The sequence below is a fragment of the Mastigoproctus giganteus genome, chromosome 3 (genome assembly GCF_048544385.1).
Source record: "Mastigoproctus giganteus isolate SK-2022 chromosome 3, ASM4854438v1, whole genome shotgun sequence".
NCBI classification, from domain to species: Eukaryota; Metazoa; Arthropoda; class Arachnida; order Uropygi; family Thelyphonidae; genus Mastigoproctus; species Mastigoproctus giganteus.
The window spans coordinates 247,426,308-247,453,504 of NC_143577.1; the positions used below are offsets into that span (position 1 = coordinate 247,426,308).

Below are 27,197 nucleotides of genomic sequence, written 5' to 3' on the forward strand. Positions count from 1 at the left end.
TCCAGCTCACTGCCAATGTTTACTTTACCTACATCATTCTCCTTCCTGAATAACTCCTCATGCGTGAATGTAGATGCAAAATACTCGTTTAGATTGTTAGCCACCTGAGCAGGATCCTCAACTGTTGAACCATCAATATCCAGTGGACCAATCTGATTCATCCCTTTCCTTCTCGAGTTCAAGTATGTAAAGAACTCCTTTCTGTTTTTCTTTGCATCCTTTGCCAAGGATTTTTCGTAGTCTGCCTTTGCCTGCCTAATCTCCTTTGTGACTTGGTTACAGACCAACTTATATCTATCATAGGCTTCCATGTCACCCATTAATTTGTATGTATCCCATGCATTTTTCTTCTCTGCCACATGTCTCATTAGTCCATCTGACAACCATTTAGGCCTAAACCTTGAACAATATTTCTTAGTTGGTATGTAAAGCCTGGTAGCCACCAAGATTAGTTCCTTGAATGCTTCCCATTTTGAGTTTGCTGTTGGTAACATCATCAGTTGGTCCCACTGTATAGAATTTAAATACTGTCTCAGACCATCATAGTCGCCTTTACGAAAACAAAAACCCTTCCCTTTACCTCTGATGGTAGTTACCTCCTTGAGTAAATCCCACTTCAACACACTGTGATCATTGCCACCTAGTGGTTCATTTATCTGCAGGTTCTTAATGCATGAAGAATCACTACTGATAATCACATCAAGAGTATTGCTCCCTCTTGTTGCCTCACGAACATGCTGATGTAGAAAACAATCATCCAATAAATCCACAAAAGCCTTGCTAGTGTGCGAGTGACCAACCCACAAATTCCAGTCAATATCTGGGAAATTAAAATCCAGCCAATATAATAATTAATGAATATCACCCCTTAGTCCCAAAAAAAATGAATGCAAGCACTATGACAACTCAGTGTACCCTCGAAATTTCTTGTGATATGAGACCCCTCATGATGCCAATCTGTGGACTGTTGAAAGTTTTCATCACAATAATTAAATCCCTCTGTGACAGTATTGTGGTTTCTACTATAAGCGTTAATTGTTTGGAGAGGTCTGGATTTGATGCTTTTAGACAATTGGAGGAATTTATAGAGAAATTTTCTGGAGGAAATTGGCCTATGAAAGCACACACTTGCACAGCCAGTGTGAATAAGTGACTTCTTGAGGAATTTATTCTTAATTAATAAAATATATTTACATTTAAATCTATAAACTTTTAGTTTTAATTAATTAGCAGTATGGTTAATGATATGCCACAAGCATGTCAGTCCAACAAATTGGATTTACAAAGAAACCATTTCATCACCAATAATTAAGTATTGCTATGGACATCAAGAGAGGTGGGACAGGCAAAAAAGGGGTTAGTGCCCACACATACAATGCCCATAGGCCTGAGCATTGTATGGGGGGGGCACTAACCTACCATATACAAAAGAGAACTGAAGGGGAAAGGTTGGCCTGGTGAAACTGATCATGGGGTATGGAAGCTGTGTTGGCTCTCTATGCTCCCCTAGTATTTTAATTATATTAAACAATTAAACACCAGTTTTTGTTAAAGTTTTTTCTTGATTATCTTCTATTTCATTTCAATCAATTCTTTTTTTAAAATCTAAGTATGAAGTCTAAAACTGAAAGGTGGGAAAAACATTGTAACAAATTTTTCAAGTGATTACTTCAAATAATCCATAACATGCTGAACCTCAACAGTTTTACATACTCAGTACAATGCTAAAATTCAAGTGTTGGAAAAAAAAAAAAGGTACTAAAAAGTAAAAAAAATAATAATCGCAGGACTTTTGAGTATCACGTCTGCTGCAATTATTTTTTTTAAGAATATTAAAACAACATGATTTCATAGTTCCAGCTATACCATTTAGTTGGATATAATTCATAACATGACATACTTCATCCATAATATGGTATCACACAAAGGTGGCAAATAATATGCTTAAAATCAAATTTTGTAAAGAATTTTTAAAAACTCAATTCAATAAAATTCAAAAAAAAAAAATAAATAATATATATATATATATATATATATATATATATATATATATATATATATATATATACATACACACACACAAACATCAAATATTATTCATTAGATAGCTAGCTATCTAATCATATCACATATTAATACCTCTCTGTAGTTTAAAGAAATATAATAGCTTCACTTTTTAATTACTTTTATTTATTTTATATTTCAGAATTGCAGCCTACGAAATAAATATCAATAGTTCAGTTATCAAATACTATTTTGAATATTAACTTTTTAAATTTGCATTATTCAGTGTTTCTACAAGCATTTTTTCCCTTCAATAGTAATGTTATTTGAAATTGAAATTAGCGTTGAAACGAAAACAATAGTTCAACGAATGCAGTTCCCCCGGAAGAATTTACAATTATATTGTTTACATGTATGAGAATTATGTTATGACTCATTAAATTAATTTTTAAGGTTTCATTTTTATCATGTCCAAAGCATTACACAGCACTGTTTGTATAAGAGAGAGAGAGAGAGAGAGAGAGTAATTTTTACTCAAGGTTATAATTATTCAGCATATTCTGTTTGAAGGTCATTCAATATGAGAATAATATCTGTGGGTACCTTTAGGCTTTAAAATATGTAACAAATTAATAGAAATTACTAGGAGTGATTACTGGGAAATTTAGGGTCAAATACTAGAGTGCAATCTGAAAGTCCATAATAATTCTAGTATATTTTAACAGGATAAATTCTGTTTGTTTTTGTCTGTTTGTCAGCTAAGTAAAATACATTGAACCAAGTGAGTTGCTTTGTCTCCAACAAGCGGTAATTTCTATGAGTTCTATAAGGATTATTACAAGCATTTTAAAACGGAACTTGAGAATAATTACAACAGAGTCCATGAAGACCACATGAAGATTGTGATCTACCTCTGTATGAAGCACTGAATCTTGCAATCTAAAATCTCACACGATAGCAGTCTTTGATGTGTGTTCGCGCGTTTCCTCTAATAATTTGATCGCAATTACAAAAATGACTTAATTTTGCTTACCATAGCAAAACCTGACAGAAGTGCTGAAGTTCTGCTGGAAGCTTTCAACTTAGCCTTGCTGAGATGTAGCCGTCTCCATGATAAAGCATGGACGTTGTTTTCCGGTTTAGACATCTCCTTCATGAAAGTTTGTAGCATCCACTCTGACAAGACATTAGGTCCACTATCTGGTCCAAAAAGATCGTTATGGGAATAAAAATGCATCAGTACAAATAAATAGATCAAATCAAGCCATAAATCACTAATTTTTGTTACTCTTTATCTACTGTATCAGGTGTATATCACTTGTAAGCTAAGGAAGCTTTGGTTCAATTTGCGGTTTGAGCTAAGAAAAAAACAACTTGGAAAACACAGCCGGCACGTGTATACATAAGTATCTGTGAAAACTGTCAGTACATCACTTTTTCAAAATACCACTTGCTCCATTCATATTCACTGATATTGCTTCTCTTGACCGAAAAACAAACATGCTTAGCCGCTTCATCAATGAATTTAGGCTTACCATAATCCTTTCGCCGAAAATTTAACAGGTGCGCATGCAACACACAAATATGCCGCATTAAAAATTAACCAACTTCATTAATTTATCGAGTAAATTCGACCACTGTTTAATAAACACTACGTACACGACCACAGTACACACTTCGCATTGTCCATGCGACTGCCTACGTGACAAGCGAATGCACAAGTCAAGGCGACCGCCCAGTTCCCTTTCTTCCTCAGTATTTCTCCTTATACCAATACCACAGTACGAGTATTAGGCATATTGAACTTGTCTGTTTAATTCGAAATCCATTATAGAGAATAAGCCTATGTATTAAAATTAAAATATCTGAGAACATATTTGTTTTTACGGGTGTTTTCAATCAATTTAATCATAATTTTTTTCGTAGAGTAAAATTATATGTATTAGAGATTCGAGTCACGTGGTAGTGTTTTTTACGACCTCTAGACTGTGACGTCAAATAGCACAATACACAAAAGTTAGACGAGAGCGTATTGTCTTAATACCGTTAGTAAGTTTTATGTTTTTGATATGTTGAAGTGATATTTATACAAATTGCTGAACTAATAAACATGGAGTGCTTACTTATTATTGATGATTTCGACGTAACGACCATGGAAAATCACGAAGACAACGGGCCTAAGTTGGTTAGTATATCAAGCATTTAAACATACTCAGTAGGGTACATTGAATCTTCTTAATACACAATTTATATATCATTAGCAGCCATTTTTACATAATACATGTCTTTATTTTTATCATATTTGTTGTCAACTTAATGAAAAATATTGCAGGATATTCTCACAATTTTATGTTTTTTATTTTTATTTTTACTCGACATTTTGGTTTGTGCATTAAAAAAAAAAAAATCAAAGCACGTGGTTTAGTTTACGTTTTGTTTTGCATTGTCCAGGTGTTGTACCATTTATATTTATTTAATAAATGTAGTTCAGTACTTTAATTAACTGTCATAAGCGTTGATTTTAACTAGATTACAGATAATAAAACTCGTGTTAAATGATAACGTTGCCCCTTTCAACTCCATTTTATAATTCCCTGCCTTAAAATGGATGTATATTCTCTGTAGTCACCAGCATTAAATAAATGAAGATATTTTATTTACACTGTGATATTTCGAAGGAGAATGTTGTATGCACGTTATTTTCCTTGAAAAATAACAAAAGGCTCAATTATAAAGGTAGTGCAATCTGTTTTGTAGGTGAGCGTACTTCAAATTGCTGACTTTTGCGCATAATTTAAGAAAGCATTGCCTTATTACGAAATGTTTACAAAAAGTTCATGCTTGTGTGCATATTGTATTATAATCGTCACTTATGCTGATCATGGCTGACTCGATTTTGGTTTCCTGTTACTAACACCTTTCTTATTTACTTTTCATATTTGTGAGCAAGCTTTCATCAAACTTTAATTGAAATTAAGAATATTTGAAAACCGGGCTTATAAAGGGAAAGAAAAAAATGGATGAAGATGTATATATTTATATATATAGTATATTTTACCCCAGGGGCTCACATCTGGTGAGTATGGGCTTGGCATACCCAGGGTCCTGAGCTGGAAATCATTTTTTCTCTTTTGGTGATTCCCTCCTATCTCTCTCTCAGGGTACTCACATTTTTTTTGGCTGGTGCAGCATAAGTCTCAGGCTTCCTTGCACCATATGGCTAATAATAATGATAATAATAAGTGCTACAACATTTTTGGTCAAGCATACGATAAACAACTGATAATTAAGATGGTATTGCACTTAAATGCATTTCTCTCACGGAAAAATTATTATTATTATTATTTATTTTTTTTTTTTTGCTGTTTTGGCATCATTTATTTTTAGACCTATCGATGTTTGCTCAGATTGTTATATATTTTATTATTATTTTTTTTTTTTTCTTTTGAGAACCTAGATTGCACTGGGTTAATCCAATATCAAAACACAATACTACAAGGTAACGAAGATAAAATTTCCTGTGTGGTTGTTTAGCAGCTCTTTCTTGCTATATGGAATAAGATGCTTTGAATTATTTTAAATATTTAACCCAATTTATCGGATATTTGTAGGTATGTAGTTTAACTCGTCTCCGAAAGTTTGGAAGTTTAGTCGCTTTGTCTGTGAAACTTCTTACGATGCATTTTTCAGGAAATACAAAAAACTTATTTATAATCTCTTCCTAGTCTATTAACTATTTATTTTTGCCTCAATATTATCATTTTATAGTGTTAATGACTGCTGCCTTATAATGTTATTCATGGAGAACGTAATGCGTGAAATAACGTACTAAAAGTTATTATTTTAAGTACGCCATTTCAAATAGCAAGAGAAATTGCTGTTTTTATTTGGTGACCGGACCGAAGCAGGGTATGAAATAGAATGACTAATAATAAAACAATAAACTAGAATGACTTTCTATTCATATAAAAATACATCCGGCCAGAGTTAAATTTGGTTGCCTCATTGAGGAATTATATTGTGTATTTCAGATTAAGCATATTCTTACGCGAATTAATCTGCAGTAAGATCAGAATTAATACCTTCTGAATTTTATTTAAATATATTTTTGCTTTTGCCAATCGATAATGTTGAAGACAACTTAATAGTAAAATATAATAAACTTTTCTGAATTCAAAGATTCCTGACTTGATATGATTGTTGCTGGTACTGTAATTTATAGAAACTGTGCACTAAAAGTATATTGGGAAGGTGGGGGTCAATAATTGTAATGAATGGTGTATTCCACAACATATTTTCATCCTGTGCGGTGAAATATAAAAAATATATAATTATTACGGAGAGGAGTAGCTAATTTGGGTTCTTTCGATTTGCAAATGTCGATGGTATTTGATTTAGATTCTTCGATAGGTAGTACTTCAGTCTTGTTATACCATTCCTGGAAGTAGGCATGACATCGACTCTTTATGATTTTTACGGGGGGGATAAAATATATTTAGAACCAGCGGGTGGATTAATGATGATTTCGTCCTCCTCCCCCATATTCAGCGTTTATGGAAGTAAGGGATTTAATTCGAATAATATTTGGATAGGGAACAATATGTTTATGCAGTAATCCGCGTCTCCCAGGGTTCTGTGACAGTAGGGAGTTTTCACTTGGTCTGTTATAGTTGTGCATCGGTTGCTTAAAAAAAATAAATAAATACTTTTTTAACAATTTTAGAGCTAAGAGTGTGTAGGTACTGTATAAGCTTGTTTTTATAAGAGAACAAAATAAAAAGCATTTCATTTTTGTGTTTCTTAGAAATAAAACGTTTTTAAACTAATTCAGCTATTGAAACAAATCATGCCTATACATTTTATTGTTAAATATATGGCATGGCAGCGAATATTAAGAGGTCAAATATTATACGGTCCTCTAAAAGGACTCAAAAGTTGTTGAAAATGTCCAAATTAAATGCAATTCAGTATGTAATCTCGGCACATACCACCTTCAGAATTGCCATACCATTAAAATGGTGAATTATTTAATACGGTAAGTTACTAGCCAGAGGTAATCGTAATTGCATAAATATAAACGGGCGCTGTAAAGGGTCGATAAGGACTGTCTGTGAGTTTTCAAGGCCATCTTTCATTTACCATGGTTTCTGAATACAGTATATCAGTACCACTCTTGATGGTTTTTACAAGGCTGGCATGTTTACATGCACATAAACTGCTTAGGAATCGGCGAGGTTACTTTAGTACAGTGTACGAGACTACAGTGCTAACGTAAGGTAGAGTCTCCAAAACCAATGTACCTGGGCTCCATGATACTGTCATTCAGTCCCGATTTGCATGTGCAAGATAGATATACAATTTGCATTTTACAATGCCTTGTCTATTGGATCTACTCTTTTTCTTAAACTTTAAAAAAAAAAAAAAAAAATTGCGGTTAAGATTTTTAGTTTATGGGAATACTCGGGTGATAAGTTGAACAGCTGAATCTATGAAGTGCGATTCTTCGTTTGGTGTGCTGCTGATGCTCAACTTCAATTTACGTATGTATACTGTTTTAAACTGTCAATGTTTGAACTTATCTCTATTGTTTGGGCACTAGTAGATATTAGATGTTGTCTAATGTCTCTACCATATACCATCTCCACTAATGTTCATGTGAATACACCATATGCATGTGTCCAGATTATTAAAAAAATAAATAAATAAAGGAAGAAGCACTATGGTAAAGATTGGGTCATTTTTTTGGTACCAAGAAGTCCTCAGCAGGACCAAATCCTTGCGGATCTTGGAATTTTCCAGATTTCTGGTAGTCACATCAAAATCATAAAAAAAAAAAAATAAAATAAAAAAAACAAGAAAAATGTTTAATTTCTATACTGCAACTAATTGTGCATATTAGTGTAGTTGGCTTATTATTATTGTTTTTTTTTTTCTCTTTATTTAATGAAAACCCCAAACACGAAGGGTATTAGAACTTTTATAGTGCTTAGTACTTTTATAGTGCTTTATAGTGTAGGTAGGGGTCGTAGATTTTGTAGATGTATGACACAAAAGATACTTGTTAATATCAGACTTGAATTGCATTAGATTACAATTTTCAGGAAATACATGTGAGGGAAGGTTGTTCCAGAAAGAAGGGATAAATGAGGAAGATGATTTTTTTTTTATGAAAGAAAAAAAAAAAAAAAAACATCTTCCTCAAAAGAAAAGGCAAGGTACAGTACATTAAAAATAAAATTCATTATTTCCCTTTCTAGAATACACTGTAATGTGTACAGTATATCTTGTAAGGTACAAAACGAAAACTTTCACACAATCTCTTCACCGAAGTTGTAGTGTCAAGCATCTTCGACAATGCAACCTTTTTTCACAACAGGTGAGGACCTATGCATGCTTTTTGAGACGTCACGTTTCCTCTGGGCTACTTAAATTTTGTTTTAGTTTGGTTTTTGGCTTTTTATGGCGCAAAGTGACTACGGTTGTAATGTGCCACGTCACTAATTTTATTTTAAACAGCCTATAGGCAAATGTATAATGATGAAAGTTGCTATGTGAATGGTCTGAAAACATCCATTAAAGTTGTGAACAGATTGTCTTGCAGTAAACGAGTTTGGTGAATCGTTACCTCAGTTTAATGTAGGGCGGGCAACCATTATTCCTTATGAGTGTCATTTTTGTTCATAACAGCTATAAAAAATCGAATAAGTTGCATACCACTGGCATTCTGTAGAAAATTACCCGACGTGTCACCTGGTGTCACGTGGGCCTGTGGTTGCCCATGCCTTGTCTATTGCTTTACATACGAATCTTGAATCTCAGAAACTAGTAATCGATTACCAGTCGCGTTGATCAGACAATTCGATTATCTAACAAATTTCTCTATGTTGTTGGAGATCGGTAAAGACTTTTCTCAGTGGGGAAAATCGCCTTCTACAATGAGCTGTACTTTGGCGAATGACCAGTGCAAGAACTAGATTTTCCGATCGTCGGATAGTTTGTTGATTCGATCATTTTCTTAAACAAACAAAGCCTAAAGAAGGTTGGGGCTAGATAATGGATGCCGGCTTTGATAGGTTCCATTGTGTATGAAGACAAAATGAAACAAGTTAGTTAATGAATGCATTTTACACGCTTTAGCAATAGTAATAATTCAATAATTCTTGACTTATAACAAAAAACGTACAAAATAGCAATGACTTTTAGCCATGAACCGAGAGCATTTCGTTTTTGCACATATGCCATATTGCCTATTCGTTCCTTCCATTCAATGCATGGCAACAAACGTAATATCCAATGCTTCAGCTACAAATACAGTATGAATAACCTATGTGGTATGCATGAAAAAAAAAAAAAAAAAATATATATATATATATAAAAAATACCTGATTTATATTGGCTGATTTTAATGAAATTTGAGAAGGCACAAGAAATTGTTCTAAATGAGCCATATATATTTCATGAAAATCGATCCACTGAAAGTTGTGTATTTATATGTGGACGGACAGACAAAGAAATCATAATTGAGGGATTTCTGTTGGTCTGATTTTAATGACATTTGGGATGACTAGGGTGAAGATGGAAAAGGTTATTGAGAGTGTACGATTTGCAGTTAACATGGTTAATAAGCTAAAGGAAAGTTGTGAAGAGTTTGCAATGAGAATAAATATTGATAAAACAAAGGTTACGAGAGCGGCAAAAGAAAGTTGAGTTAAATATTGAAATTAAATGGAACAGATGAGCCAATATATGTATTTGGGAAGCCTAATGATGGAAGAAGCATAGAGCAGCGGAGAAATAAAAATATCAATGGATTAAAAAAAAAAACCTTTGAGAAGCGAAAAAGAATGAATTATATGTGGGAGATTTGGATTTAGTTAAAGGAAAAAATTGGTAGTCTGTCTGGAGTGTGGTATTTTATGGACCAGAGATGGACACTAAGAATGGACGATATTAAAAGATTGGAAAGTTCTGATATGTGGAGGCAGATGGAAAACATAAAGATAGGTTGATAAAAGTGAGATATGAGGAGGTTTTCAGAACAGATGTTTGACTGTAATAATTATAAGATGGAAGAGAAGTAGGATTGGACATGTGTTGATAGGTGAAGGGTTGATGAGGGATGTGATGGAGGGTGAAAGTTGAGGGGAAGAGGCCCAGAGGAAGATTGAATAAAACTCTGAGAGGGAATGGTGGATGTGGAAGATGAAAAGAAGTGGTTGTTGAGTGTATACTGGACCTGCCCTTGGCGGAGCACTAATGATGATGATAATTAACTCTTGATAGAATGAATATTTTGTGTTATTTACTTTTTCGAAACAGACTCGTCTCCCCTGATTCTTCTTTCCAGCTTGAGAATTTTCCTTTCCCCAGAACTTTATAATAAGATAAATACGCTAAGTTTCTAACGAGATCGTCCCATTTTTGAGTAGTGTCCCTTTGCCCTGGCAAAGATGAAACAGGGAGCCCAGTATTCCATTTTTTCCAACAGTGCCGTTTTATTTAGTAATTAGATGAAAATTTTGTGGTACACATGCACATATCGTAAGTGGTACTTTTTAAAAATTTTTTTGAAGTAATATATATTTTCAGTTTTATTGGTTGTTGATACTGTTGGAACTAAAAGACTTATAATCTCTTATACTGTTAACATTAGGTTTTATAAGTAAGACATATTATATGCATAACGTTTCAGGTAAAAAATAATTCAAGACGACACTCATAATAAAATAATGTAGCGAATTGCATCAGTATAAGTCAACGTTTGAAGTCATCTTTGATAAACACTATACATTTCTAAAATAACACGTGGAAGTCGTGTTCGCGATTCGCTTGCGCACTGCGCAGCCTTACTTGTCGCATTTCCGATTTGTCAAATGTGTCCCATTTAAAAGGCATATTCCAGCATATAAGTCGACCTTTGAAAACATAAAAAATCGTCTCTTATACGCCAAGTATAAAATCTTAATTAAAGGAGCCCCGCGTTAGGAAGATATGACTCCTGTATTATAACATGATACAGAGGTCATGTCTTCTGTATTTTGGTGCAGTCTCACTGGCTTCATACACAGAGGGACGGTGACATCCTCTTCCTACTTGCATATTTTCCGAAAATTATAAACCGGATGCCATGTGCCCTGTTAGTAGAATCGCCATCCTGCCCACACCGGGTGGAAAAGAACTGAATTGGAGTACCGTCGATGACGAGAGAAATTTTTATGGGCTTTTTCACAACGTGGCTGAGTTAGTTGGCCTCAGACGAGGGTAGCATGATTTTTTTCCTCCGGGAAACTAGAGTTTTCGTCCAGCAAACAGAAAATCGACCTCAGAACACGCGTGATTTACAGATACTCTACATGGAGCAATATAGATTTAGTCGCTGATGCTCCTAAAACCCTGCAACAACAACAACTATGTGCCTTCCTAGCTGCATATTTTCGCTGCACGTTAAATTTCATATGGGAATATATCATGACTCTTAAGTCTCTTTGGCCCTCTTCTACTAGCCTATAACCGACTTCTTAATTTCTATTCCCCGAGAGCGGAACCTTTCATTTGAAAGCATTAAATTTTGTTTACCATATCAGGTCGTATCTGCAATCGATTCCAGTCATTCTGGAGTAACGTGGCTTGCTTCTGGTCGTTAATAATCTTTCTTACCTTTAAAAGTTGAAAGTGTTTGCCTTTACAATGAAACTGGGTAGTTAAATCCATTTTCTTTAAAATTAAAATAGATTCTCTTATCACATAAGAAGTGGTTTTGCGCTTCTGCTTAAAATAAACCGGATGCCATGGGCCTTGTAGGGAGTCTTATTTATAATATTATTAACGAGTCCATATGTTAAGTGATCCTGCTAGCTAATCAAAATAGGTGTCCAATTGGTAACCCCCCCTAACGCAATCACCACTGTACAGTGGTTGAAACCCGAATAAATAAATAAATATGTAAATTCTGCATATTTAATGGACTAGGGCTGTTTTAAATTTTAAAAATACTGTAGCTCTGGAGTTTTGAATACAGTTTCTAGGGGACCTAAAAACCGGACAGCAGTCGTTTTCTTTTTCTTCGCTATTTCGCGGATTCGTGTTGATTATAGTTGTGCTGGATGGTTTTCATTCAAACAAAAAAAAAAAAAAAAAAACCTAACACATTGGCACAGGTTGGATTATAGTACGAAAAACTATTTTCTTACTATAATTAATAAAAAAATAAAATTAATAAGAGCTAATTAATAAAAAAAAGAGCGAAAAGCATAGAATTTTATGGAATCCACGAAATTAAATTCAGTGCATCCGCCATATTGCCCATTCATTCCTCCAATCAGCGACCAACAAACATAATAGGCTGCCGCAGCCGAGTGGTTACCCACCAGGGTGCACAAGTACACGTGCCTTAAGTGACCGGAGTTCAAGCCCGTGACTGCTAAATACTAAATGCTGCTTCTTGTATTCTCTCTACCCAATGAACTCCTCTGACAATGTGGTCGTTCCGGAGTATAAACAGAAAATTTATTTAATTAATATCAAATGCTTCAGGCATTTGGTATAGTGTACATAAGGTATAGTGATAGCCTATGTAATATGTATTAACACACACACGAAGAGATAATAATTTCCGGATTTTTATTGGTCCGATTTTAATGAAATTTGAGAACGCTCGACAAATCGTTCTAAAAGAGCCAAGTACAAAATTTCATGAAATCCGTGCACTAATAGTCGAGTCATTACATGCGGGTGAATGAAGGGACGCGGTGAAGACAATGGACGCTTCGTGCATCTATGCTAAAAAAAAAACCAAAGTTACCTTCATGAAGATTCAGCAACAATAATTGCATAATTGTACGTACACAGATCATGCAAATACTCCGGTGTTTGCTCAGTTTGTTTACTGGGCAGTTAGCTGACTTAGTCCTGCCTGGATCCACTGTATTAGACCTGAACCTGATCCGTAATGTTTTTACTCGCAAACCAAAGAAAAAAAAATAAATAAGAAATAAATAGAAAAAATACAGTTTCATTTTTTCTATTTACTAGTCATTTTTTAAATTGCTGAGCAGAAAGTGGACATCATTACAGTTTCTGGGCTCAGCTGAGTCCTTGCCTGGATGAGAAATACCGCTGCACAAAATCCTCTTTCACTGGCTTCATTGCTGGTGGGGATGGTAAGAATGAAACGGGCCACAGCTAGAGTCTTGTGCGGGTTCGCTGCTTAGACCCGCACTACAGTAATTGGAACTGCACTCGAACCCGATCCACATTGTTCGTACCTGCAACCCAACTCGTAAACCACACAAAAAAGACATTAAGAAAGTTTTTACACTTCAGTAATTATGGATAAGTTAGCTTTAAATTAAAATAAATAAATCAATAATATTGTTATTTTATTGTATTGAATATAATACATAAAAATAACAAAAATGCATACATTTAAAAGAAGAATGAAATATACATGTATAATTTGCGAATGTACAGTTGTTTTTTAATAAGTTCCTGTGTGAAAACAGGACACCAGCAGCTTCTGGGTTTAGCAGTACTCTTCGATGAAAAATTCAGATGCAGAAAACTCTTTCGCATATTGCATTGGCAAGAATTAAATCCAGACAGTAAAAAATGAAAATGTAGAAAATGTATGTATGATGATAAGCTACTTAAATTATACAGTAATTCGGAATTTACCGCGATGAATGCAATCCTAAGTTAGTATTATTTATATCTATAAAGTATTTTAGGGCAGGAGCCTCATTCTACGTGGTAGAAGAACTAGAGTATAGGTTCGTGCAGTTGCATCAGTTTAATTCGTAGCCATCTACCAAAGTAGTTTAGTTGGCATAGTTTTAATTGTATCTCATATTGTGAATACCTTCACAACGAGTTGCCGCGGATTGCATTACCTCGAATAAGTAACGCTTGACCACTGGAGAAGACTAATGTTACTTATTCTCGGCGGATACCACCACCCAGACGCCACCGGTTCGAAGTTCATTGGCTTCTCATCGGTGGGTGGGCAAGTACCCCGGTTGTTTCAATAGTGACAACCCAGTTATGAAATATAACTCCACAATATGAGAGATGCCTGATGATGTGCAGTAGTATAGACTATAAAGTATTTTAGGGCAAGAGCCTCATACTACTTGGTAGAATGACTAGCGTATAGGTTAGTGCAATTTCATCTAATGCAATTGCACTAACCTATACGCTAGTCATTCTATTGGGTTGACATGGACATGTGTTTTTGTAAAGGGCGCCTCGTAGAACGTCTGTTCAACTCCGCTTCGTATCTCTGTGAAGAACAGTATCACTACAAATGGGCTAGATATGTGTGTGTTCTGTTGTTGTGTCTGGCCGCTTGGCTACCCAGACGCATCAGTCACCTGGAGAGATGATTCTGGGTACTCGTCCACACCATGGGAAGGTGGGCCAGTCCCAGTAAAACACGTACCGTCTCAAAAGAGACTCTGACTCACCTGATGTTGTCAAAAGATGGGCCAGGTTCCTCTGGGGGGGGGGGCACATTCCAGTTGTTGTTGTTATTTGGTTTTTAGGAGCATTAGCAACTAAGGCCATATTGCTCCGGGATATGCGGTGGTCATTCCCTGACCTTTCCGCATTCTCCGTATTTGGTGGTGACAGGCTCGAACCCCGGTCTAATCAAGAAGCGTGTGCTATGCACTGCTGCTCCTTCCCACCTGGCTACGGAGGCGCCAACACATTCCAGAGGAAGAGAGAAAAGAAAAGAGAGAGATAGAGGGGGGAAATCCCATGGTATAACAAAAGAGAGAGAGAGAGAGAGAGAGAGAGAGAGAGAGAGAAACTACACTTGTGGAGAGCGGGGGGGAAGGAAAAAAGAAAAAAGTACGCTAATGCAGAGCGCGAAGAGAAAATGAGAAAATTGAAAAAAAATAAAGAAATAAATAAAATAAAAATATATAAATAAATAAATAAAAATAATTAGTAAAATAAATAAAAATAATTAGTAAAATAAATAAAAATAATTAGTAAAATAAAAACAAATATAGATAATTAAAAATTTTAGATTAGTAAAATAAAATTTTTAAGCTTATGTCTGGGGATCCCCATTCATAGCCTGCGTTATTCTGTAGGAGGCTTTCCAGCGCGTGAATACTTGCGTGGAGAAGTTCTGGAAGGCAGCCAAGTTCTCTGGTGTCTGTAGCAGAATGTCCAGTTAGATTGCAGTGATGGGATGGTATATGCTAGGTCTTGCCTCAGGTCCTCATAGGGTTGTCAATAATTGGGTTGCCAATATTGCAACAACCAGAGTACCTGCCCATCCACCGATGAGAAGCCAGTAAGCTTCGAACGGTGCCGTCTGGTTGGTGGTATCCGCCGAGAATTAGTAACGTTAGTCTTCTCCACTGGTGAAGCGTTACTTATTGGAGGTAGTGCAATACCGCGGCAACTCATTGTGAAGGTATTCACAATATGAGATACAATTAAAACAATGCCGACTTAATTACTTTGGTAGATGGCTACGAATTAAACTGATGCAATTGCACTAACCTATACACTATTCTTTATATCTGCAATTTTTGGGATACCTTTAAAAATGATGTTCTTTCACTTTTATGCGGAAATGTTTCTGTTTTATTGTCGATTCGATTTCTAATTGTGAAGCATTGAGTGTAAAGTTCATAATCAGAAGCAATATAATATAACAAGATAATTACAATAACATCATATTCAGTGCTCTAGTCGGTAGCACAGTTGGAAAAGTGAAAAAGACCAGTGACAATGACTATTAATAGGGAGCCTCTATAAAGGAATTTGTTAGATTGTACAGAAAGTCAATGAAGCGATTCTTTACTGTTCGATATTACCCGGCAAGAAACGGGATAACATCGTCGCTATTCTCCTGTATAGTACCGGATATGAAGGATGGTCACAATTTATCTTTTGTTTCCCAAATTAGAAAAGAGTTTCGATTAGCGTTCGCTGTGGCAATCAGCAAATGTCTGGAAACATTCAATGGCATTACTATTTGCTTAGATCAGAATAAGCCAGTGTTTGGGCGTGGTAAGCGGTACGTGGCTCTGTCTTGTAGAACTATGTCTGCCATCAAAATTAAAAATTCAGATGTCAGAGATCTCTCAGAGACCAGTACGATTCGCAGTATTGTATACAATGATGTTTTCAGCAGTGTACTCATTGGGTTAGATTATAGGTTAATATACGTTTTTACTTTTTCAGTTTATTTTCTAATCATTCAATTGATTTCTATCGAGTACAATTTGGCGAACGAAGCGAGCAGGGACTGGATCCCCCTAATAAAAAATAAATAAGAATAAGCGGACACTTGTCTAGTAAAGCATTTATTGATAGTGTTTGTTTATTTTTTATTTATATTTTATTATTTTTTACCAGTCGAAATTGCTGAGCCATATTTAAAAATTTAGTCTATTCGGAATTAAGCACAATTTTAAAAAAATTTCCTTCCCCCCTCTAATTTGGATTCTAGAATCAACCTAGATACATCCTAGCATATTCTGCACATACGTTTGAAACACCCTGTTCAGCACTTTCATCACGAATTTGAGGCTGGGACATTGCACCTTTCGCCTCCTGCATCTGATATAACCTCATGTCCAGTTACAGTCCAATTAAGTTACAGGTATCTTGTTTTTACTTTTTAAAATAGTAATTGCATAAAATTTTACACGAACATTTTGGTCCTGCTGTAATTTAACATGATAAAACCCGTATAAGACTTAGAGCGGTGGATGACTATTGGCAGAGCGATGGCAGAATAGTATCATTCTGACACTATTCATGATCTGGCCAAAGCCCTAAACATGTTAAGAACAATTATTCCAAAGTTATGGTAACATCATTATCATGAGACAGAAGGATTTTTAAGGCAAATTCAAGGTCAGCTAAGAGTTATAGTCCTAGAACATCCAGACAGCTGTCTTGAGGCTGTCATTTGCCACAGGAATGACATTTTCAAATTTTCAGGCTCAAGGAAAGGGATCTTCAGGAAAGGTTTCTACCTTTCTAAATATATACCCAGTTTTGCTTGAGTTGCTTTTAAAGGTTTTTAAAGTTGTTTTCTTTACCGTTTTCACGGAATAATTAGGTGAAAGTGCCAGGCAGGTATCGTGCAACCCTTTTTGCATTGCAGACTCGCTGAACCTCACAGGTCCCACTCCAGTGTTTCGATTGGGCATCCAGCAATTGTCGTTCTAGATAACCTACTGTTATTAAACTGTATAAGTCTATCTATTGCATCATTTCAACCTTATGAGGGATATATTAGGGCTTTTTTTTTTTATTTATTTGGTAGTTGTTGGCGCATCGGCTTCTGTGGCCATAATGCACTTCCCAAGGTTTTTGCAGTACTTTGATCCAAGCCCGAGGCGGGATTCGAACCCGCGACCTTTGGGTTGCCAAGTAGGCAGGCACTTTACCCACCCGGCTAGCCCAGTCGGCTTAGGGCTTTTGATGAGCAATTTGTTGAATTGCAGGCGCACGCGACTTCACAGGTCCCTCTCCGATATTTTTATTGCATGATGATTGCCGTTCTAATTCAGGTTAACCCGCTGTTGCACTCTGACTCTAAATATTGCATCAACTTAATCCTGGGAGGAACATTTTAGGCCATTTTTGCTGAGTAATTAGTAAAAAAAAAAACTACTGTTTAGATGTGGGCTAGGTCATACAGCGTAACTGAAGCTCTCTTTTATATGAACGGCTCTGCTTACTGAGAGAAATACGATTGATATCCTGAAAGTCACAATGCAGTACTAAAAATAAAAGAACCCGCAGCTACGTTTACTGTTTGGCCAGGGACAGATCCCGGATGTCGCAAGCCGTTCCCACCAACTAGTCATAATTTCAACAAAGGTGGCGGAACCAGCATCTAACAGCGCAGCAAAAATATATATATATTTTTTTTTCTGCGCAAGGAAACGCATTTACATTCGATGTGTGTGAATACGTTGCTTTCACGTATTTGTTAGTGTCTAATCTACATCAATGTGCCAGTGAAGTGTTTGCGCTTTGATAAACATATCTTGGGTAGGCGCAGCAATGATTTTGTGCGCATGTCCATTATTAAATTATCTAATCATTGAAAACCATTTTTTTTTTTGTTATATTTTCAGTTTGTATGTTGTGTAATAGCCATCAAAATCACCGAGTAGATTTTGTTGGTTACCATTATTCAAAAAGTTAATTACGTAATCTTAAATATGCGGAAAATGCAAGTTTATTGATGAAATAAAAAAGAATAAATTATTATTTTTTTTTTAATTTTTTTTTTTTGTTGAAGAGAGTTCACAGGGAATAAGAGAGAAGGAGGTCAGATTGTGGGGTGAAAGAAAGGCTGACTAATAGTGAAGACAATGCACCATAGATTTAGGCGAAGTGCGGGTAGAGAGGGGGATTAAAAGTTCCAGGAGAAGGTGCCCCTGTGCGAATGCCATTGGCCAAGCTTTAAAGGGCGCCAAATTTTTCAAATCATTAAAAAAAAAAAAAAAAAAAAAAAAAAAATATATATATATATATATATATTTATTTATTTATTTAAAATTAACAAATGCACAAGGCATAATACTTTAAGAGGTTAAGAGTTTAATATCTATATAATATCAGTGTAAAGATACACCATAGATAACGCTTAAGAAACTACGATGGTAGTTATGGTAGGCATTATTTGCTGTTTCTCATATTGTGCTCTTCGTTCACAACGAGTTGCCATGATATTGCACTACCTAGAATAAGTAACGCTTCACTAATAGAGAAGACTATTGTTACTTATTCTCAGTGAATACCACCACCCAGACGGCACCGTTTCAAAGCTGTTGGCCTATCGTCTGTGGGTGGGTGATTATCTTCACAACTGGGTCGTCATGTCTGCAATACCAGGGTTTACGTACCCTGTTTACGTACAGGGTACCTGCCCACCCACCGATGATAGGCCAACAGCTTTGAAACGGTGCCGTCTGGGTGGTGGTACTTACTGAGAATAAGTAACAATAGTCTTCTCTATTAGTGAAGCGTTACTTATTCGAGGTAGTACAATATCATGGCAACTCGTTATGGAGGAAGAGCACAATATGGGAAACAGAGCAAATAATGCCTACCGCAACAACTACCATTGTAGTTTCCTAAAGAGTTGTGTATCTACACCGATATTTTATATATATATATATATATATATATATATATATATATATATACTATCATTGAATTATATTAACATAAGTTAAATTATAATAAAGTGAATAAATAAATAACTACTGGCTTATGTTTTATTTTATTAAATTGAAATATTGGATATATATTGGATATATCCAATATTGGATATATTCTTAGTGAAAGGGGCGCCGAAAAATCTTTCTGCCAAAAAAAAAAAAAAAAAAAAAAAATTTTTTGGCGCGGAAATACCTTGTACCAGGCCTGAGTGCGGGAAAACCAACTTTGCTGTATTACATAGCTGTTCACGATTTAAGTGCAGATGTGGGAAACCACCGGTGGCGTCTGACCCTAAATACTATGTTCACGATTTATAAACTTTTTAAAAGCATTGAATTGAACGCCTTTGACATAGTCGTCCTTTTTGGAAATAATCCTACTTAGGTTTCTTTACACGATTAGTTTTCATTATTTTCTTATGATTATTTTCTTGTGACTGCCTCAGGAATGTTCTAGCCAGTGGTTTTCAACCGGGGTGCCGCAACAACATTCCAGGGGTGCACGTAATTTGGGCTTAAGTTACTTAAATTTATTATTATTTTTTAATTTATATGTTTATTTCATTATAGAAAGGTGTACAGTATCTTTTTCATTTTGTGGTGATCTCTAATTGATGTTTACTTAGTACCTCTATATAAAGAATAAAATTATATACTGTATATATATAATTTGTATTATGAAATGTAATTTTTATAATTATATATATACACTGATATATACAGAGAAGATATAAAAGGCAGAAAATTGAGTAGGGGTGCCGCAAGATAAAATAAATTACTTAGGGGTGCCGTTATTGAAAACCACTGCTCTAGACCATGGGTGGCCAACTTAATTTGTGATGCGATCTACTTTTTTTTCTTCAAAATGTGTCGCGATCTACCATCTCAAGAATTTCATTGCACATGGTTAAAAAAATTAATCAACACATTGAAAAACGTTGTTTATAAATTTTAAATTCATACCTATTTAAATTTTTAATTTATGTAAAGTTTGTATCTTAATGTTATCTGCCAAGCTTTCAAAATCGGGATATACTGTCATAAGGCCAACCGTAAAGAATCTTCTCTATGCAAGTCCGTAAGAGTAGAGCGATTCTTCGTCTTTGTTTCAAATAGGAAAAGGCCGATTCATATAGATATAAATAATAAACATAAATTTTCTGTTTATACTCCGGGACGACCAAACGGTCAGAGGAGTTCACAAGATGCACAGAATACAAGAAACAGCACCGTATTTAGCAGTCACGGGCTTGAACCTCGGTCACTCAAGGCACGTGTACTTATGCACCCGCTCGAATGACCACTCGGCTGTGGCGGCCGAGTGGTCATTCGAGCATTTGTGGAACCAAAACAGGAATTTAAAAGTCCACTGCATTTTTTTACAGTTGGGTGCTTTTCTCGGCAAACATATTTTCAAAACTATTTTTCTGATAACTTGACTTTTAGGAATATATCGTTTTTCAATGTAATAATTTCATTTTCAAGTAATATTTTCTCCATGTTTTTTCTGCAATTTGTTTCGTATCTAAGTCGACATTAAATGGATAAGAAATATATTGAACGGTGTCTTCAATTGTTTTAAAATCACTGAATCTGGTTTCAAAATCATTCACAACTTTCTCAATTTCAGAAATATACTTCTCACTATTAAATTCAAAAACAGGATATTTTTGCAAATGATCTTGCATATTTGCAAAATGAGCGATTTTTTTTCTTTTAGATCCTTAGCCATTGCCAAAAATTCATATTTATATGCAGATATACTACTAATCATGTCACCCACATTTTTATTTTGACTTGTAATTCCAAATTCAGATCACTTAATTTACTGGTAAAACTGCCAAAAAATCTGCCAAAATCAACAATTTTTATTTTTTAATTTCATTCAGAAAAAATTTCGAAATCTTTGTAGAAACTTACTCCGACTCAGCCCCCTCACATCTGTGTGTAATATCGGATCTGGTTCATTTTCATCTAGGTGCATTTTGAAAAGTTTCCTTTGAAGAGGATGTCCTCTGATGGAATTCACGACTTTGAAAGGTATGTCCATAACACTTTTAGTGTTTAATATTTTTCTGGCTAACTTGGTGGAGGATGCAGCGGTAACTGAAAAAATCTGTGAATTCATCATCCTTTTGGCACAATGCGATGAATCCGTTAAGATGCCCTGTCATTGCTTTAGCTCCATCTGTTGTTATTGATACGAGCTTAAATAGTGGTAATTTAATTTTTTCAGTAAAATTTTTGAATGCGTTAAATATATCAAAACCTCTGATTCTTTCTTTTAATGAAACCATACCCAGCAGTTCTTCTCTAGTGGCAGAATCATCAAAAACCATACGAACAAAAACGAGCAATTGAGTTGTATCACTGACGTCTGTAGATTCATCCGGTTGTAAAGAAAACTATATACAATTAGCAATATGAGCACGCAATTTGTTTGCTCACATTTTTACTCATTTTTTCATGTGTCGCATCACAGTATTTCGAGATAATTGCAGATCTTGCAGAGCGTTTTTAATTTCATTTTTGTTTTTAAAATTTTCAAAAAGAGAATGTTCTTTTCTAAAAATGCGTCTTTGATGAATTGACCAAACCAGAAAATGGTTTGCATTTTTTTGCAAGAAGATGGCTCACTTTAAATGATGCTACAATTGCTGCTGTAGATTGTAAGTTATGTGTCACGAAGAAATTTTGTTGTGCGAATAATCTGGATTTAAGTTATTTTAATTTATTTTTTCTAAGGTCACTATTAGGCGGAAAATCCGATTGGTATTTACCATGGATTGCGCTGAAGTGCCTTTCTAATGTTCCTTTTTTGGGTATAGTCACGGAAGCATTACAAATCAACAACATGTTTCTTTTATCATTACAAAAAAAAGTATTCTAGTTCCCATCCTTGATGAAAATGATACGTTTTATTCTTTTTTGCAGTATTCATTTTAAATCAAATGGTATTAAGGGAACGTATACGTACTGTACTGTCCAGTTATTAATATTAAGTAAGCTAAATAAGGATTTGACGCATGCTCTCTCTATGCTCTCCACAGCGGAACTGCGTGAATTTTCACTAGACAAGCCTAGTGGCATCGCAGCGACAAGAGTGTCATGTGGTTCAACGGATTAAGCGTATGCAGTGGGGCGCATAATAATAATAACATTTAGATTTTGACTGATCTATTTTATATATATATACAGTATTTAAAATTCGTCGTGATTGACCGAAATTAAAGCCGCGATCGACTGGTAGATCGCGATCTACTTGTTGGCTACCTCTGCTCTAGGCAGTCACTGTAGTAGCATAATTATGAATTGACGCACACAATTTGTTACTTGACTGTTGCATCGCCGCTTTCAGTAGTCAAGTAGTCATCCACCAAACACTTCATATGGCATTCTGAAAAAAGCAGTGGGATCGAAATTTGGCCTAAAACCTTCCCAGACACCAACAGAACATGCTGAAAGTTTTTGGTTCTTAAGTAATGTCCAATTATCCGATACATACTTTCAAATTTTCGTTTATATATATGGTGTTTCATAATATGTGGTCCGTACTTTCAGGATTGATTCAGGACCTGGATCCATTGAAAAAGTTCATAAGAAGATGTAACCAATTTTGAACTGTTATTGAGCTATTGGCTGTTTGAATTTTATAACAAGTTAATTAAGGTTAAGGAGATGATATACGTTAGAGGTCTGCATAGGACAAATTTTCTAATTTTAACCCGGCCAGGCCCGACCTGAAACCTGACTTTTTTTTTTTTTTTTTTTTTCACATTATCCTTGAGGCCGAAGTTGTTTTTTGACTTGTTTTGAATTTACGCCGAAGCAACTAGGCCATTAGGTATCGATAAACCATGTCTGTTCTATGGCCTATTTTGACTGTTTCTTGGACGAAAAATCAAATTTAGGGGTGAAAAAAAAGTTTCCGGTCCGAGTCCCATAAGCGGACTCGAAAAAACTTCTTTCAGAAAAAGAAAAAAATTCCGAAAGACGGTTTTGGAGCAGAAACTTTTGTTTTCATTATTTGAAATTTTGTTGTTGAGCATTAGTTATTACAATGGTAAATAAATAATGATCAGCTTGGTGTCATAAACTGAACTTTATATGCTTATTTATTTTATTAATATTAGATAAGGCGCAAGAATAAAAAATAAAATTTCTCCTGGGCCATCTTCCCCCGTTCCCCAGGAGGGGTGGGGAGGTCACCATTCAGTGCTTTTCAATACGCATGGCTCAATACCAAAGAATTTTGACAGCATTAGCTTAAAACAGCTACATAGTCCAGTGGTGTCCAACTCACTACTCACGGGCCCGGCGAGGCCTATTTCCACACCATTCCTTGGTTTTTCTTTTTGCAGCAGCTACAATATACACTGAATTATGACCATCTATCTAATACTTCGTAAATCCTTTTTTTGCCTTCAGTACAGCAGCTATCCGATTGGCATTGATTCAACAAGATGTCGGAAGGTATGGCCATCCGAGCTGTGTGTAATGCTGTCAGCAATGCAGGTATGGAGGTGATTGGTGTATCCAGACGCCTGATATGCCTTTCCATAGTGTCCCACAAGTGCTCTATGGGATTGATATCGGGGGAAGTTCGGAGGCCAATCGATATGCTGGAAGTCAGGACTGGGTTCCTCAAACCATTCCTGCACAACAAGTGCCCGATGGCACGGCGCATTGTCATCTTGGAAGACACCATCGCCATTCGGCAAAAAAGTGTAACATATGGTCGTCAGCAAGCAGTTGACGACCATTGATACGTTGTTCCCCATGCACCAGGGGTCCAAGTTCCTGCTAATGAAACATGCCCCACACCATACAACCGCCTCCACCGGCCTTCACTTTTGATACGATGTATGATGGATAAAGCGCCTCGTGTTGTTGACGCCAAATCCGTACACGACCATCATCCACGATGTGGAGTAAATAACGTGACTCATCCGACCAGCACACCTTCTTCCAGTCTTCTAATGTCAAACTTGCATGCTCTTTGCACCAGGCGGGCCTTTTACGCCGATGAACCTTGGTTAGGAGAGGATGCCAGGGGTCGTCTGCTGGTATAGCCCATACGTGCGACGCATGGTCATGCCAGATATTGTTCCGGGTTGGTCCATGTTGTATTGGGTAGTCAACTCTTCAACAGTGCTTCGCCTGTACGAGTCGTCGGACTCGACGCTCACCTCTAGTATCAACCTTTCGCTGACCTTTGCAGTTTTGTCTTCTGGTTGTTGTTTGACCATTTTGAAGCCAGTACTGGTACACTTTAACTATGGCGGCTCTCGAACACCCCACCAGTTCAGTCGTTTGGGAAATCGAGGCACCAGCTCTCGTCAAGCACCCACAATCTGTCCTTTATCAAAGCCGATAAATTCTTCCTTTTACCCATCACACTCGGAATTTTACTACCTACTGAACCACTGACACCTGATCTATGCTACGTAGGTCGACAAACTCCGCACTTTCGTACCTCACGCGGTCAACGGGTCGCATTCAGTTTTCATAGGAGTGGTCATAATTCAGTGATCGCTCAGTGTATGTATGATACGTATATGATATTGGTTTGTGATTGTTAAATTAACCTTCAGTAAAAAAATTCATGTTTATTACATATTAAAAAGTTCAACGGAAAACATGCCCAAAATATTTTAATATTGATTAATATTTCTCTCATCAGATAATAGGTGATCTCTAAAGGCAAATACTCAATAAAAGCAGTTATGAATAAGTTATTTTATGTGGATTTCTGTGCATTATACGAGATCAGAGTTTCAAATTTGTGATTATAGCTAAGGCTATTTGTTTTTTCGGAATATTATCACTAGAGACCATCTGATGAGGAACCGGTTAGTCCTTAAACAGGTTGACCTAGCAGTGTCTCATCTTTTATATATACTGTATATAAAAAAAATGGCCAATTAACCTTATGGCAAGACCACGTCTTTGAAATTAGTGCAGTACCGTTTATTTTGCTTTGCGAATTGAGACTATTTCATTATTTGTGTAGTTTTAAATACTGTTTCCTCTGCCCCCAAGTAGATGAAAGGACAAGATACTCATGCAGTCATCTTATAATTACTCTGTGGCCATACGGTTTTAATTATATTAGTGCTATCTCATGTTCATTAAATATTGTAACTCACAGCGATTTTGCAAATTACAGCTATGTGGTTCGTCATACAGCACTTCTTGAGCCGTTGACCAGTTTGACGTAGAACAGCTGAGAGCAAAGAGAGATGGAAACTACCCAGTGTGGATATAGCTGGAAAAATGTTAGATTGAATAAATGTATGGTTCATCTCTTCCATAGAGGTAAGCACAGCGGGATGATCATTGTAAGGATGGGAATTTGTCGCCATTTTTAAGAATTGGCTGGCTATGAGAAAACTTCCAAGCAGAAGGAAAGAACATCTATGGAATAAGAAGGTATAAAAAAGGCACAAGCTCAGGTTTTGAGAGCAGCAGGAGAAATGTCATGAAGACGTGGAACTTTCTTGGCATCAAGATTACCCTTTATCGGAAGACCAGGAGAGGCATTGAGCGGAGTGTATTTGGAATGTAGGAAATGATTTACGAAGATCGTCGACGCACGAGTTAGAAGAAATGTATGATGCTAATAAGTCAGCTTTCTCTTTAGCTGAGGATGAAATAGAACCATCATATTATTGCAGAGTTGGAGTATAAATGTACGGAAGTTGCAGCTGATAGCATTTATGATACCAAAATGCTCGACCACCATTAAACAGGAAGCAAGTTTTCTACTTTTAGCCTGTTTAAAATACAGTTTATATTAATTAATAGTTTCTCTAATTAATTAATAGTTCTTCTATTAATTAATAGTTAACATTTCCTAGTTCATTTCACAAATATACGTGGTCTCAATTCTAATTTCGACGATGTCCATTTTCACTGCCAAACCCCATGTACTTTTTCTGACAGAATCTCAGTTATCGTTTGATTTAACTACTGCTCATCTCAGTTGCCCAAATTATTCGCTGTACGATTCCTTTCGCGTCAATGGTGCTACTTGTGCATATGTTCTTTCCGATATTCCCTGTTAGAGACTTGTTAATTTGGAATCTCCTCTTTTCGATCTTTTCTGGCTTAAAATCTCTCTACCTCATTGTGTCAAATTCATCTGTTGTGTCTACCTACTGTTCTCCCAACTCCACTAATCACTTGGAGCTCTTTGCAACTTGACTTTCTCCAGTCCAACTTTCCTAACAGTGAGATAATTTTCCTTGGTGATTTTAATGTTCACACCTCCATCTGTCTTCCGTTTTCTAGTCACACCGACCCAGCTGGTCGACATGCTAAGGCTTTTATAATTACTAATGACCTTGTACAGATTGTTCATTTACCTACAAGAATACTGGACAATCCTCACCATACAGCCAACACGCTTGATATTTTTCTCACAAACAACCCTTCTAAGTACACGCTCAAAATGAGTGGTCCTTTAGGCACCTCAGATCACAACTTGGAATTGTCTCTTCTCCAGTGGAGCCTTTATCTCATGGCTATTCCCAACCTCGTGTTGTTTGGCATTACAAGAAAGGAAAATGGGATGACCTGCGAGATTTCTTTTCTTCTTTTTCCTTGGTCGGATTACTTTTTCAAAACTTCTGATGTCAACGTTTGCTCAGATCGTGTCAGTGAAATTATTCGTGTAGGAATGGAATCGTTTATCCCACACTCCACTTTAAAATCTCATCTTTTTTCTAAACCTTGGTTTTCCAATAAATGTGCCAAGGCTGTTCAAGAGAAGAATGTTGCATATCTAATTGGCTTGTTTCCAATTCTTCAGTTTCATTTTCTGCCTACACCAAAGCTAGCAACAATTGAAAAGCAGTTATTAATCATTCCAAACTAGATTTTGAACAGGCTAAGAGTAGAAAACTTGCTTCTTGCCTAATGGTAACCGAGCATTCTGGTCTTTTGCCAAAGCTGTTGGCCGCAACTTTTGCCCATTTCTGCTCC

General features: G+C 35.9%; 2 protein-coding genes across 3 annotated transcripts in view; one reads left to right on the forward strand and one right to left on the reverse strand.

The window, feature by feature from the left end:
- Positions 1 to 4,198, reverse strand: part of LOC150089007 (calcium release-activated calcium channel protein 1-like) — an 86,338-nt gene extending 82,140 nt beyond the window's left edge. Inside the window, exons 1-2 of one of the 2 annotated variants that reach the window (XM_090369767.1) lie at positions 4,128 to 4,198; positions 3,038 to 3,204 (exon numbers count right to left, since the gene is read on the reverse strand). In XM_090369767.1, coding sequence (XP_090225893.1) covers positions 3,038 to 3,204; positions 4,128 to 4,158 — 198 coding nt within the window. In that variant the 5' untranslated portion in view covers positions 4,159 to 4,198. Of the gene's footprint in view, positions 1 to 3,037; positions 3,751 to 4,127 lie in introns of those variants that run through there. The other variant, XM_090369766.1, reaches the window with a different exon arrangement.
- The window catches only part of LOC150089008 (lysine-specific demethylase 2A-like), a 413,108-nt gene continuing 389,958 nt past the window's right edge, over positions 4,048 to 27,197 (forward strand). Inside the window, exon 1 of the mRNA XM_090369764.1 lies at positions 4,048 to 4,189. Within this exon, the coding sequence (XP_090225890.1) occupies positions 4,115 to 4,189 (75 nt within the window). The 5' untranslated portion in view covers positions 4,048 to 4,114. The remainder of the gene's footprint in view (positions 4,190 to 27,197) is intronic.